Source organism: Megalobrama amblycephala, linkage group LG8, assembly GCF_018812025.1.
Source record: "Megalobrama amblycephala isolate DHTTF-2021 linkage group LG8, ASM1881202v1, whole genome shotgun sequence".
In the NCBI taxonomy this organism is placed as follows: Eukaryota; Metazoa; Chordata; class Actinopteri; order Cypriniformes; family Xenocyprididae; genus Megalobrama; species Megalobrama amblycephala.
This window is the reverse complement of record NC_063051.1, coordinates 28,218,393-28,233,586: the sequence shown is the minus strand read 5'-3', so window position 1 is coordinate 28,233,586 and position 15,194 is coordinate 28,218,393. Positions and strand designations below refer to the sequence as shown.

The window sequence follows — 15,194 nt, the reverse complement described above, 5'->3', positions numbered from 1 at the left end:
GCAAATCTGAATTTTCAGCATCATTACTCCAGTCTTCAGTGTCACATGATCCTTCAGAAATCATTCTAATATGATGATTTTCTTGCTAATTATTATCGATGTTGAAAACAGTTGTGCTGCTTAATATTTTTGTGAAAACCATGATACATTTTGTTCAGGATTCTTTGATGAATATAAAATTTGAAATAAAAGCATTTACTGTAATACAAATATGTTGTAACATTACAGGTCTGAATGTTTTTACTGTCACTTTTGATCAATTTAATGCATCCTTTCTGAAAAGAAAAAAAAGAATTTATAAAAAAAAAAAAAAAAAAAACTTTTGAACGGTAGTGTATATCAAACCTCTCTAAATGGCCAGCATTTTAAAATAATCTTATAATTATCAAGTGGTTGATGAAACTTTTGCATCTTCCCCCCTCTTCCTCTTTTTCTCAGGTGTGTATTCTTTTGGCCTCTTTACCACCACCATCTTTGCCAATGCAGGGCAGGTAGTGACAGGAAACCAGACACCTCACTTCCTGTCTACATGCCGCCCAAACTACACAGCACTGGGCTGCCATTCACCACTGCAGTACATCACAGAGCGCCGAGCGTGCACCGGCAACCCTTATCTCATCATCTCTGCCCGCAAATCTTTCCCCTCGAAGGACGCAGCGCTGAGTATGTACTCCGCTGTCTATACGGTGGTGAGTACAGCCAGGACAAGACATCAAACATGAAACAGCATATGAAGAAATCACTGCCATCCTCTCCTGTCCTTCAGTAAAGCTGATGATATAACGACAGAGATCTAGATCCTGTGCTATCGTGATTCAGAATATATGGTCATGATTCTGCTGAAGTGACCAGTATATCTGACTGCTCAACTTTCTGTTTTGAATTCTGATCCCCAGTTTATCATTTAAGACATTTTTATGTTTTTGAAAGAAATGTATAATTCTATTCATAATTCACAAATGTACCATTAAATAACTAAATATTAATATTTTTTTATATTTTTAGATATTTTTAAAATGAAATTTTTTGCTGTAATGGCAAAACGTAGTTTACAATATCATTTATTAAGACATTTTTATGTTTGCGAAAGAAATTCATAATTCTATTCGCAAATGTGGCATTTAATTAATTAAAATATAATAAATATGTAATATAGTAAATAATTATTAATGCCAAAAAAACTGTTATATTTTTAGATATTTTTATTTGTTTTTTATTTTTAAAAAAAATGTTTATTTATTTATTTATTTATTTATTTATTTATATGTGCAATGATGCCAAATTCATAATCATATTCTCCAAATGTGGCATTAATTAATCAAAAAAGAATACATAAAACAGTAATTATTATTGTTTAAAATTGCTGTTTTTTTATTTTTAGATATTTTTAAAATTACTTTATTCTTTTGTGATGGCAGTGTACAATATCATTTCTTAAGACATGTTTATATGTTTGAAAAAATTCATAATTCTGTTCACCAATGTAGCATTTAATGAATCACAATATAATAAAAAATGTAATATGGTACATAATCTGTAATGTTTAAAATAACTTTTATATTTTTAGATAATTTTAAAATTAAATGTTTACTGTGATGCTAAAACCCAAATTAAAATATAATTTCTTAAGACAATTCTATGTTTTTTCACAAACTATTCACCAATTTAGCATTTAATTAATCAATATACCATACAAAAAAAGTGATATTGTAAATGATTATTACTGTTTTAAATAACTTTTCTATTTTGAGATATTTTAAAATGATTTTTTTATGCTGTGATTGCAAATTCCTGTTTTCAGCAGCCATTAATACAGTGTATTAAGGAAATTTTGTGTTATATAATCCTTAAGAAATTATCATAATGTGTCGATTTGGTACTCAAGATCTTTTTCCTATTATTAGCACACTTGGGAATGATTATGCAGCTTTAATGAGGTGTGGAGACGGCAGTGCAGTGTCTTTTGCACTGCTGAAGTATAGAGTACACTTGTATTTCTTGTAAGTCGGCGTATGCTTTCAAGTTTCAAGTCAAATTTTGGATTTAAAAAGGGCCAAAAACAAACAAGTTCCTCTAGAAACCTATTAGCCCCATTAGTGCTGTTCTTTTAAGAGATGAAGTCTATTCCATGGACTACTCAATCTAACCACCACAGAGAAAAGTGCACAGCCCAGACATCAAGATGAGGAGTACATCAGAGTCTCTAGTTTGAGAAACAGCTAGAAGCTCTGCACACAATAAACTCCTGCAACAGTGCAGAGAAGACTCTGAGATGCTGCTGCTGGCCTTCAGGCAGAGCTGTGAAGTAAAAACACAAATAAAAGGACAGAATAGGCAAAGTTTAGTTGACAAATGATTCGACAAGAGTATTACGCATGCTTAAATCTATGTCCGAGGTGTTGTGCTGTTAGAAGCTCCCTACAACAAATGTTTTATATTGCATAATGTTTCATTGTATTGCATACGGCTGAGAGAACTGTCATGAAAGAAGTATTTATGCATAACAATGTGTATTTTTGTGTTTTCTTCAGATGTATGTAACTCTGGTATGGAAGACTAAAGGCACAAGGCTGACCAAACCCACTCTCTGTCTGACTCTCATCTCATTGGCTGTTCTGGTGGGCATCGTGCGTGTAGCCGAGTACCGCAACCACTGGTCTGATGTTCTCGCTGGATATCTCACTGGAGGAGCTATCGCTGCTTTTCTGGTGAGAATCTGCCAACCTTAGAGACCAGAACATACATTCACCACAGCCAGACTGTTTAATGTGTTCTTCAGTTAAAGAATTCATTCCAATTCAAAAATATATACACTACCATTCAAAAGTTTGGGGTCAGTAATTTTATATATATATATATATATATATATATATATATATATATAAATAAAGAGATGTTAATCATTTTTATTCATCAAGGATGCATTAAACTGATCAAAAGTGACAGTAACATTTATTATGTTACAAAAGATTTAAATAAATGCCGTTCTTTTTGCACAACATAATAATAAATGATTCTTGAGCAGCAAATCAGCATATTAGAATGATTTCTGAAGGATCATGTGACTGAAGACTGGAGTAATGATGCTGAAAATTCAGCTTTGATCACAGAAATAAATTATATTTTCAAATACATTAAAATAGAGAACAGATATTTTAAATTGTAATAATACACTGCCCAGCCAAAAAAGAAGTCACTGTTTGGATTTAAATAGGCAAATACTTAAAGGATTAGTTCACTTTCAAAAAAAATGTTCCTGATAATTTACTCACCCCCATGTCTTTCTTTCTTCAGTCGAAAATAAATTAAGGTTTTTGATGAAAACATTCCAGGATTATTCTCCTCATAGTGGACTTCAATGGCCTCCAAATGGTTGAAGGTCAAAATTGCAGTTTCACTGCAGCTTCAAAGAGCTTTAAACGATACCAGACGAGGAATAAGGGTCTTATCTAGTGAAACGATCTGTCATTTTTGGGAAAAAAATGTAAATGAAGGCGTAGAACATACGATTTTTGAAGAATACGGAAGTGCGATTTTGGCGGAGGCACGTGCAAGGCGATCATTTGTTTATATAAAGCATATACATTGACTTTTTTTTTTCAGAAAATGACCGATCGTTTCACTAGATAAGACCCTTATTCTTTGTCTGGTATCGTTTACAGCTCTTTGAAGCTGCACAGAAACTGTAATTTTGACCTTCAACCATTTGGAGGCCATTAAAGTCCACTATAAGGAGAATAATCCTGGAATCAAAAACCTTAATTTCTTTTCAACTGAAGAAAGAAAGACATGAACATCTTGGATGGTGAGTAAATTATCAGGAATTTTTTTTTTGAAAGTGAACTAATCCTTTAAGAGTCTATGACTGGATCATTATTGCAGTGATTATGTTTCTAGCATGTTATATGTTTGGGAACAGTTTCTAACCCTAATTGATGGAGTGTGTAGCTTTTCATCTCTTAAACAACCATGTAGGAAGATGTATCATGGCCATATTCACACATGAATTGGCACCTCTGAGTCCAGACCTTAAATTCATTAAAAGTCTGTGGGATGTGCTGGAGATGACTTTACAGAGTGCTTGACTCTTGTACTGTCAGTACAAGATCTTGACCAAAAGTTGATGCACTTCTTGATGTAAATAAATGTTGTGATGTTATTTCCATCAAAAAGAATGCCAGAAAACCCACCCTGAAATAATACTATTTTCAACAAACTAAAATCTAATTGGAATACATCTAAAGTCTCACGCCATGTCAGAGGGTGAAACAGGTCATTACCTGTTTATCAGTTAATACTAGTACTCAGATGTTTAGTAAGTCTGCAGCTAATCCACTGGCTTTAGACTTCATCCTTCATCCTCTTAGTACAATCACAAACATGCCAAGGCTGAACATGCTCTGGGCATTAAGCCTTAATCCTACATTGTCATACAGTATATGTCTTGCACATTTTTGTTGTCATTATAATCCTCCCTTCTCGGTTCACATCTAGGTCACATGTGTGATCAATAACTTCAAGCAGACCCAGCCTTATCTGCCACCCTTACGGCTCCCTGTGCACCCTCCGCGCCCGGAGCCCTCGCTCAACATGCCCATGGTGGCCATGCCCTGCGTAGAGAGTCCACTCGAAAAGTTAAGTGGCCCTCAGGTAAGGGGTGACGGGTGGGTGCATTGGACACCAGGATAGGGAGGGGAAGCGTGGGAAATCTAACTGCTAACTGTACTGTATAATAATGTGCCTATTCTTCAGCTGAATGAGGTCTGCTTCCCACATACTTGTGGTTTTTAAAAAAGCCATGAATAATTGGATCATACACTTTAAAAAATCACGAGGTTATTTTTTAACCTAAATGCTGGTTTGAGACTGTTAGGTGAGGAAGCTGGGTTGATTTGGGTTAAAGGTCCCGTTCTTCATGATCCCATGTTTCAAACTTTAGTTAGTGTGTAATGTTGTTGTTAGAGTATAAATAAAATCTGTAAAATTTTAAAGCTCAAAGTTCAATGCCAAGCGAGATATTTTATTTAACAGAAGTCGCCTACATCGAACGGCCAGTTTGGACTACATCCCTCTACTTCCTTCTTTAATGACGTCACTAAAACAGTTTTTTGACTAACCTCCGCCCACAGGAATACACAAGAGTTGCGTTTGTAGAGTGTGTTTGTCGCCATGTCGTCGAAACGCTGTTATTTTCATCCCGCAGTCCAATCACCGGGTCTGATTCCGGCTCAAATTGATAGGGTAAAATTAAAGACATGTTTACAATAACACTGAGCGCGTGCATCTCCACGTTATGGTAAGAGGCGTGACCTTTCCGGGCAAGGTTCGCTAAGCTGCTGTCGAATCACAACACAGGAACCGCTGGCACAATCAGAACTCGTTACGTATTTCTGAAGGAGGGACTTCATAGAACAAGGAAGTCATCAGCCCGTTTTTATGACAGTGGAAACAGCGGTATACAGATAAGTAAATTATGTGAAAAATACTGTGTTTTTTTACACGTGAAACATGAACACATGTTATATTGCACACTATAAACACAATCAAAGCTTCAAAAAACCACGAAAAACGGGACCTTTAATAACCAGTAACAGTAATGTGAAAGAGCATATCACGCAAGTTCAAACGGTTCAAGTTAAACTTCGCCTATCTATGTTCGTGGCACACATGAGAGGAATAAGTGTGGAAAATAGTGTGTCCAGTAATGTGTAATAATACAGCTGTTTGTGAATGTAAAGGTCTGCAAAGTTTCAAAGATCAGAGGGCACGCTTGTCTCCTAAAAGACAAAATCAATTCTGACCTGGCGAAATGAGCCAAGTTTTCCAAACGAAAATCAGCATTTCCAGTCAACACATCTACGTAGGTTTGTAACAAATTTGCATAATGCCAGCCTATAGTCTTCCTATGGTCTTCCACGAACAACGTCTACTTTGACCCCCCCCAAAATACAACATGTTGTAGCAAACATCTTTTTTCTGCACTGCGAATCCACTTTGTGTGGACTTCCATATTTCCTTATTTCAAAGGATGAGGACTCGCACTGGAATTGGTACAGTAAAACTGACTGTGATAAGGTTCAAGGGTTAGGGAAGAAGTCAAGGCGGCGAGAATCCTTTCCAAATGTATTTATTAAATCAACTCAAAGAGCTTTCATTCAGCTTAACTGAACACAGGTACATCTCTTTCTCTCTTCCGGTGTCTTATATCCTATCTCTCCGCCAGTTACTAGAATCAGAGACAGGTGTTAGTCATCAAGCTCTTGACCCAATTCTTACTGCTTGTCTCCGCACTCTCTCTCCTGTCACAGACTGTGCTTTACCACACCCTCCTGCCACACCAACACTATTGTTACTGTTTATATTACTGTTAATACAGTTGCTGAGGAAGCCTCTGGAGCTGAAATTAAAATATAGTTACGGTTTCGTTTCCGGCTCGCGCTGTAAGCTGTAGGCCAATCACAACAGACTGAGCCATCTGACCAATCAGAGCAGAGTAGACTCTCGGAAAGGAGGGGTTTAGAGAGATTGAATCCTTTATCAAACTGTTTCAGACACTGTGAGAAAAGAGGTGATGCTGCAATGTATATTAGGAATTTTTTTTTTTTTTTTACATTGGATGTATGTAAACCTATTGTAGGAGACCTCCAAAACAAAATTAGGAAAGTTTAAAATAGCATAATAGGGGCACTTTAAAAACACTTTAATCCTATCGATGCGCTATACACAGTTTATTCTCACTTTTTAATGTTTATTACTAGGTTTCAGTCTGTGTGTTTCTTGGCAGCACTCAAAGCCTGAGGCGATAGTCTTTACGATAGTCTTTTCTTCATAATTGCATATATCTGAGTGAAATGGCTTCTTAAACAAGAAAAAATGTAGGGTGGGACTTGATTTTTGGCCATGGGGAATTGATTGGATCGTTGGATGGTTGTGGTTTCCTATTGGTTGAGCTCATGTGAGTGACAGGTTGTCCCACCCTCGCACCAGTAAACACATCATCAGAGAAGCGAAGAGATGTTACTGCAAGAGGGAGAGGAAGTTATTTTGATTATAGATTACGAGGGCACATGAATTACAAACCCAATTCCAAAAAAGTTGGGACACTGTACAAATTGTGAATAAAAACAGAATGCAATGATGTGGAAGTTTCAAATTTCAATATTTTATTTAGAATACAACATAGATGACATATCAAATGTTTAAAGTGAGAAAATGTATAATTTTAAGGGAAAAATAAGTTGATTTTAAATTTCATGGCATCAACACATCTCAAAAAAGTTGGGACAAGCCCATGTTCACCACTGTGTGGCATCCCCTCTTCTTTTTATAACAGTCTGCAAACGTCTGGGGACTGAGGAGACAAGTTGCTCAAGTTTAGGAATAGGAATGTTGTCCCATTCTTGTCTAATACAGGCTTTTAGTTGCTCAACTGTCTTAGGTCTTTTTTGTCACATCTTCCTCTTTATGATGCGCCAAATGTTTTCTATGGGTGAAAGATCTGGACTGCAGGCTGGCCATTTCAGTACCCGGATCCTTCTTCTACGCAGCCATGATGTTGAAATTGATGCAGTATGTGGTCTGGCATTGTCATGTTGGAAAATGCAAGGTTTTTCCTTGAAAGAGACGACGTCTGGATGGGAGCATATATTGTTCTAGAACTTGGATACACCTTTCAGCATTGATGGTGCCTTTCCAGATGTGTAAGCTGCCCATGCCACACGCACTCATGCAACCCCATACCATCAGAGATGCAGGCTTCTGAACTGAGCGCTGATAACAACTTGGGTTGTCCTTGTCCTCTTTAGTCCAGATGACATGGCGTCCCAGTTTTCCAAAAAGAACTTCAAATTTTGATTTGTCTGACCACAGAACAGTTTTCCACTTTGCCACAATTCATTTTAAATGAGCCTAGGCCCAGAGAAAATGCCTGCGCTTCTGGATCATGTTTAGATATGGCTTCTTTTTTGACCTATAGAGTTTTAGCCGGCAATGGCGAATGGCACGGTGGATTGCGTTCACCGACAATGTTTTCTGGAAGTATTCCTGAGCCCATGTTGTGATTTCCATTACAGTAGCATTCCTGTATGTGATGCAGTGCCGTCTAAGGGCCCGAAGATCACGGGCATCCCGTATGGTTTTCCAGCCTTGACCCTTACGCACAGAGATTGTTCCAGATTCTCTGAATCTTTGGATGATATTATGCACTGTAGATGATGATAACTTCAAACTCTTTGCAATTTTTCTCTGAGAAACTCCTTTCTGATATTGCTCCACTATTATTCGCCACAGCATTGGGGGAATTGGTGATCCTCTGCCCATCTTGACTTCTGAGAGACACTGCCACTCTGAGAGGCTCTTTTTATACCCAGTCATACCCAATTGACCTAATAAGTTGCAAATTGGTCCTCCAGCTGTTCCTTATATGTACATTTAACTTTTCCGGCCTCTTATTGCTACCTGTCCCAACTTTTTTGGAATGTGTAGCTCTCATGAAATCCAAAATGAGCCAATATTTGGCATGACATTTCAAAATGTCTCACTTTCAACATTTGATATGTTATCTATATTCTATTGTGAATAAAATATAAGTTTATGAGATTTGTAAATTATTGCATTCCTTTTTTATTCACAATTTGTACAGTGTCCCAACTTTTTTGGAATCAGGTTTGTAAAAAATAATAATAATATGCACATATAAATCATTTATAATAAATGCTGCAACATTCCATAAATGACTAAATAAACTTCCATAAGGTGACTTTAACGTAAGCTATTAAAAATGTATTCAACAATGTTTATTTCATAAATAGCAACTTTATTGCTATTTCTAATATCCTATTGCTATTGCTTCATTGCAATTATAAGCTTTATATTTTGACTTGCCATTTTCTGTACTTTTTCTCACACTCTACACATTGTTTTTACTTTTGCCTATATATATATATTTTTTTTTTCCTGTTCTAGGTGTTCTTGCTTAATAAATCTCACCTTTTGTTTATTACTGTTGCTGTGTTGTTCCTGTAGTCATTCCGCATGTTAAAATGATTTTAATGTGCAAGCCATTTTAACCCAGCAGTATAGTCATTTTTAAACAATTGAGTTTGAGTTGGGTCAGACATTAACCTAACACAGCTGAATCAAAACAATCTAACACTGGGTTTGTGGCATTTTAGACCCAGCGCTGGGCTGCCAAAATGACCTAAAATGGGTTGTTTTAACCCAGCATTTTTAAGAGTGATATCCAGGATGGGGAAATACTTATTTATTTGGTTATGAAGGGGAATTTGGTGCATTGTGTTTGAGGTTTTCAAAGTGTCTCATTAGCTCTGTTCCAACATTTTAAGGCATCATGTGTGCTTTAGATGCTCTAAAACATATCATAGTCACCTTGTATTGAGCAGCATCACACCCTTCAGTAGTTAAATATTACCTTAACCCTGTTCTCTCCCTCTCACACTCTTTCAGAAACGCTTTGTTTTCTATGCTCAGCAGGTTCCAGGGGTTTTGTACACAGGCATCACATGACCATCAGCCATACCTGGCCCCCGCCCCTCCCGATGTCCTCATCCACTCACGTCGCTCCATCTCCAGCGCAGTCTAGACATGCCTTCAGAATATTCTACCTGCGCCCGCCCTAGACCCTCTCTCACAAGATCATACTCCACTCAGGTCTAGAGGCTCCTGTACTCACCTCTACTGCCCCCTACCGGCTGACAGAGACAACGACAGCAATATCCACACATTTCAATCGGGAAATTGTTTTTTAATGAGAACATTTCATGTTTATCTGAATCCTTTTGGTTTCTGTCACTTGTCTTTTGGGTGTTTTTTTTTTTATTTTTTATTAAAGGAAAGTGTTCCAACTGATAATAATCTTCCACCTCTATAATTTTGTAGAGTATTACCATTATTAATGGCAAATGTTGACATTTTATGTACATTCTAAAAAGATTTTCTCATCTAACAGCCATACAGAAACTGAATATCAACTGTGAAATTTAAGATTTAAATTAACATTTATTGACATTTAAGAGAGAAAAGTGGAAAAGCAATTCTATTTTTGGAAATATAGATTGGTTGGATGTAGCAATCTAATAGTAAGCGTATTTGAAAGATATTAAATAGATTATTAGCACTATTTTTATGGCTAAGTATTTCGGTTAAGTATCCATGGGGAAAAAAAGTGTTATTCAGAAATAACATGAATCAAATATTAATCAAAACTATTGCTGTACAGAGACAGTTTTCAAGACTATAACATATTTAAGTAAATTTCAACACCAGTAAGCTGGGATGTAAAGGAGACAAATATGTACAGGATGTAGCAAATGTTTTATATCTTACATTGTATAAAATGTGAATGTTTTTCCCTTGGAAATTTCCTGTTAGAATTATTGACGTGTTAAGTCAATTTAGAGATATAATTCAGAACCAAAAATACAGAGACTAAGGAATTACCTCAGGTTTCATCCTAAGGTTAATGGGCTACATCTGCCGACTGTCTCTCCATAAGAGTATATCATGTTTTGTAAATAACTGTATTTTTCACATCAGTTTTGGCATTTTACATACATATTGCTATGTTATCATTAAACAGCTTTAGTCTGTAGAATTTAATGATCACGTGTTCAAAAGACTTATGTGAAACACTAATTTGTGATTTTATTTATTTATTTTTTTTTTTTTTGAGAGTGAGAGATTGTGAAACCTGACCACTAAACAGAGGGAAATATTCTGTTTAGCTTGTTGTCAAACATTTTGTCTATTGATGTTTTTGGCTATTTTGTAAGCCAGCATTTTCTACATAGTTTGTCCACTGAAGGAAGTGAGATAAAGCCTCTGTGTGTAACATGGTGCTTGAATGTGACTGTTCAGGTATAGCTCCCCTTTCATTTTGTAAAAAAAAAAAAAAAGAAGGTTCAATATGAAGATAGATGATTCTTGCGAAACAGATCGCCTGATTGTTAATTAAACATTTAATTAAAAGGAAATGGCTGGAACTTTTAATTGCAGATTGTCCCCGGCAGTGCTGGGTAACTGATTACATTTAATCTGGGTTACGTAATCAGATTCCACAAATTAAGTAGGCCTACTTGTAATTAGATTATATTACATTTTAAAATACAATCATACAGTTACTTTTTGATAAATTACATGATTACATATTATTCACACGATGGCAAAAAAAATATTCATAATTAACTGATTCTCTCTTTTCATCTTTTAAAATTTTCCTTTCTAAAATATACTGCTTATGTACATTCAGAAGGTCTTCCAGGTTTGTTGAATTGTCCACACAGACCAGCCGCTAGTCATGAGCTTGTCACTGAAAACTGAGACCCACACAGCATTTGATCACTGGATTTACAGAAATCTTTTCACTTTTAAGAAGTAAAATGATTTCAGCATAGCATACCATCAAGTACTGATGAACACATTATTGATTATCACTTTTTTTTTGTCAGCCCTTAACTTTTTTGGACCTAATATAGCCTATTTACTTGAAGTACCCTCTGAGATTTTATGGTAATAAGTTAATTAAGTTACCTTATACAGAGGTATCTGAAGTCAGGTAATGGTCACATGACATGCAGTTAAACAAATAAAATATTTCATTTTTTTTAGGTTTTATTTAGATTTTTATTATTATTATTATTCATTTATTTAATTTAATGTAACTTTTCCCTGAAAATGTCCCCATTTTGCAATCAATCAATCAATCAATCAATCAATCAATCAATCAATCAATCAATCAATCAATCAATCAATCAATCAATCAATCAATCAATCAATCAGTCCAGTGGCTCCCAAACCTGTCCTGGAGGACTCCTGCACATTTTGTATGTCTCCCTATTTCTGACACACCCATTTCAGGTCTTGATGTCTCTACTGATGAGCACATGAGTTGAATCAGGTGTGATAGATGAGGGAGACATACAAAATGTGCAGGGCTGGAGGTCCTCCAGGACAGGTTTGAGAACCACTTCAAACAAACATTTGGCCTGCTAGTTACCAAAGCAGTCGTGTAGTGATAATTTTCAACCATCAGAGGGGGCTACAAGTGATTATTCGTTCACGCGCCGCTACTTTAGCCATGAAGAACCTTGAGAGCAGAGCACACATTACCCCTCGTTGTCGGTTGTGGACACATACTAATGTTATGTACTATAGTCTATAACAGGGCCTGAACAGTGCACTAGGTTGTTTTACACCATACTTATTTAATTTTATTTTTGTAATTTTTTGTAAAGTTATAATTTTGTTATAATACTGTTTTGATCTGTCTGCAATTAGCAATGGTTACTATTTACTATTTTTCATAGCGTGATAGGCCTACCCTAAGAATTTACAACATTGATGTGCAACATCTATTTGAAATAAAAATTAAACTTTATAATACCATAATAATTTATAATAATTTATAATGCAACCTTGCTGAATAAAAGATATATATATATATACACACACACACATATATATATATATATATATATATATATATATATATATATATATATATATATATATATATATCACACACACACACACACACACACACATATTTATATATATATATATACAGTACAGTCCAAAAGTTTGGAACCACTAAGATTTTTAATGTTTTTAAAAGAAGTTTCGTCTGCTCACCAAGGCTACATTTATTTAATTAAAAATACAGTAAAAAACAGTAATATTGTGAAATATTATTACAATTTAAAATAACTGTTTTCTATTTGAAAATATTTGACAAAGTAATTTATTCCTGTGATGGCAAAGCTGAATTTTCAGCATCATTACTCCAGTCTTCAGTGTCACATGATCCTTCAGAAATCATTCTAATATGCTGATCTGCTGCTCAAGAAACATTTAATGTGTACAATTGTACAAAATATTTGTGTACAATATTTTTTTTCAGGATTATTTGATGAATAGAAAGTTCAAAAGAACAGTGTTTATCTGAAATCTAATCTTTTGTAACATTATAAATGTCTTTACTGCCACTTTTGATTGATTTAATGCATCCTTGCTGAATAAAAGTATTCATTTCTTTAATTTCTTTTCAAAAAAATAAAAATAAAAATTCTTACTGACCCCAAACTTTTGAACGGTAGTGTATAATGCTACAGAAGCTTTGTATTTCAGATAAATGCTGTTCTTTTGAACTTTCTATTCATCAAGGAATCCTGAAAAAAAAAGTACACAACTGTTTTCAACATTGAAAATAATCATAAATGTTTATTTGAGCAGCAAATCAGCATATTAGAATGATTTCTGAAGGATCATGTGACACTGAAGACTGGAGTAACGATGCTGAAAATTCAGCTTTGCATCACAGGAATAAATTACTTTGTCAAATATATTTAAATAGTACACAGTTATTTTAAATTGTAATAATATTTCACAATATTACTGTTTTTTACTGTATTTTTAATTAAATAAATGTAGCCTTGGTGAGCAGACGAAACTTCTTTTAAAAACATTAAAAATCTTAGTGGTTCCAAACTTTTGGACTGTACTGTATATATATATATATATATATATATATATATATATATATATATATATATATATATATATACACACTCACCAGTCACTTTACCTTGCTGGGTTGGACCCCCTTTTGCCTTAATTCTTCATGGCATAGATTCAACAAGGTGCTGGAAACATTCCTCAGAGATTTTGGTCCGTACTGACATGATAGAATCAAACAGTTGCTGCAAATTTATTTACCACAACCCAAAGGTGCTCTATTGGATTGAGATCTGGTGACTGTGGAGGCCATTTGAGTATAATGAACTCAAGAAACCAGTTTGAGATGACTTGAGCTTTGTGACATGGAGCATTATCCTGCTGGAAGTATCCATCAGAAGATGATCATAAAGGGATGGACATGGTCAGCAACAATACTCAGGTAGGCTGTGGAGTTTAAATGATGCTCAATTGGTATTAAGGGGCCCAAAGTGTGCCAAGAAAATATTTACACACACCTTTACACCACCAGCTGCCTGAACTGTTGATACAAGGAAGGATGGATCCATGCTTTCATATTGTTTATGCCAAATTCTGACCCTACCATCTGAATGTCAAAGCAAAATTCAGAACAGGCAACATTCCAATTTTGGTGAGCCTGTGTGAATTGTAGTCTCAGTTTCCTGTTCTTAGCTGACAGGAGTGGCACCGGTGTGTCTCCTGCTGCCTCATCTGCTTCAAGGTTGGGCGTGTTGTGCGTTCAGAAACGCTCTTCGGCAGACCTCGGTTGTAATGTTGTAAGCCTTTCTATCAGCTTGAACCAATCTGACCAATCACCTCTGACCTCTGCCATCAACAAGGCATTTTTTCTGATTAGATATTTGCATTAACTAACTGTTGAACAAGTGTACCTAATAAAGTGGCCGTTGAGTGTATATATGCAGTATAGTATCATGTCACATTGCAAGACACTGCTGTGTCGTGTCATGTCATCTGCTCTATTTCGCCCTGTGGGAGTAAAAACGACAGAAAACTGCATCAGGCTGAGAATAGCTGAGACAATAGCATGGCTAGACCAGCCACCTTTTTCACTTCATTATAATCTCAAGTTACACACCCTGCGTACGATTGGTATTCATACTATGGATAAGATTACTGATGCCACAGTGTATATGAAGCAGAACACAGCCGAGCAATGTTCAAACATGAGCAGAATTTAGAAATCTCATTTGCTGTCTTGCTATCTGGTGTGAGGTCATGAAGCAACAAGCCATTTCTTGAAAATTTATCTCTTTATCTTTCATGCCACTGAACATTTCAGATGACGAGGAGGAAGAAGGAAGGTGCTGTGGTGGGGGGTTGGCATTATGGGTAATCCAAAACCTCTGCTGCTTAAACTACAGCCCATCCTTTCACTTTGTGTTTGCGTCGCTCTCATACCATATAAGGAAGAATCAACCCAGGCCAGGTAGACTCATACTTAAGCGTGTCAGTGTGCTCAGAGGTTCCTAAACTAGTTTTTTCATCTGTTTTGCTGTGGGCATTCATTTTGTTCCGTTTTGTAAAAGAAAACTTTTTTCCTTAAGACAGTTTAGCATAAGATTACTTGGACGAATCTATTCATTGTCCGAGCTTCTCTGTGACCCTACATGAACTTTGACTTTTTGTTTTTCTGTAAAAGAGGCATGTTTACTTAGTTGACAATAACAGCATCATTTACAATA

At 35.6% G+C, this 15,194-nt stretch overlaps 1 protein-coding gene across 5 annotated transcripts in view; it reads left to right on the top strand.

Moving 5' to 3' along the window:
• plppr2b (phospholipid phosphatase related 2b) overlaps positions 1 to 11,713 on the top strand; it is a 65,274-nt gene extending 53,561 nt beyond the window's left edge. The window contains exons 5-8 of one of the 5 annotated variants that reach the window (XM_048200363.1): positions 439 to 689; positions 2,532 to 2,708; positions 4,495 to 4,650; positions 9,490 to 11,713. In XM_048200363.1, the coding sequence (XP_048056320.1) occupies positions 439 to 689; positions 2,532 to 2,708; positions 4,495 to 4,650; positions 9,490 to 9,525 (620 nt within the window). In that variant the 3' untranslated portion in view covers positions 9,526 to 11,713. The remainder of the gene's footprint in view (positions 1 to 438; positions 690 to 2,531; positions 2,709 to 4,494; positions 4,651 to 9,489) is intronic. The other 4 variants (XM_048200361.1, XM_048200365.1, XM_048200364.1 and 1 more) reach the window with 4 other exon arrangements.
• Positions 11,714 to 15,194: the final 3,481 nt, after the last annotated feature.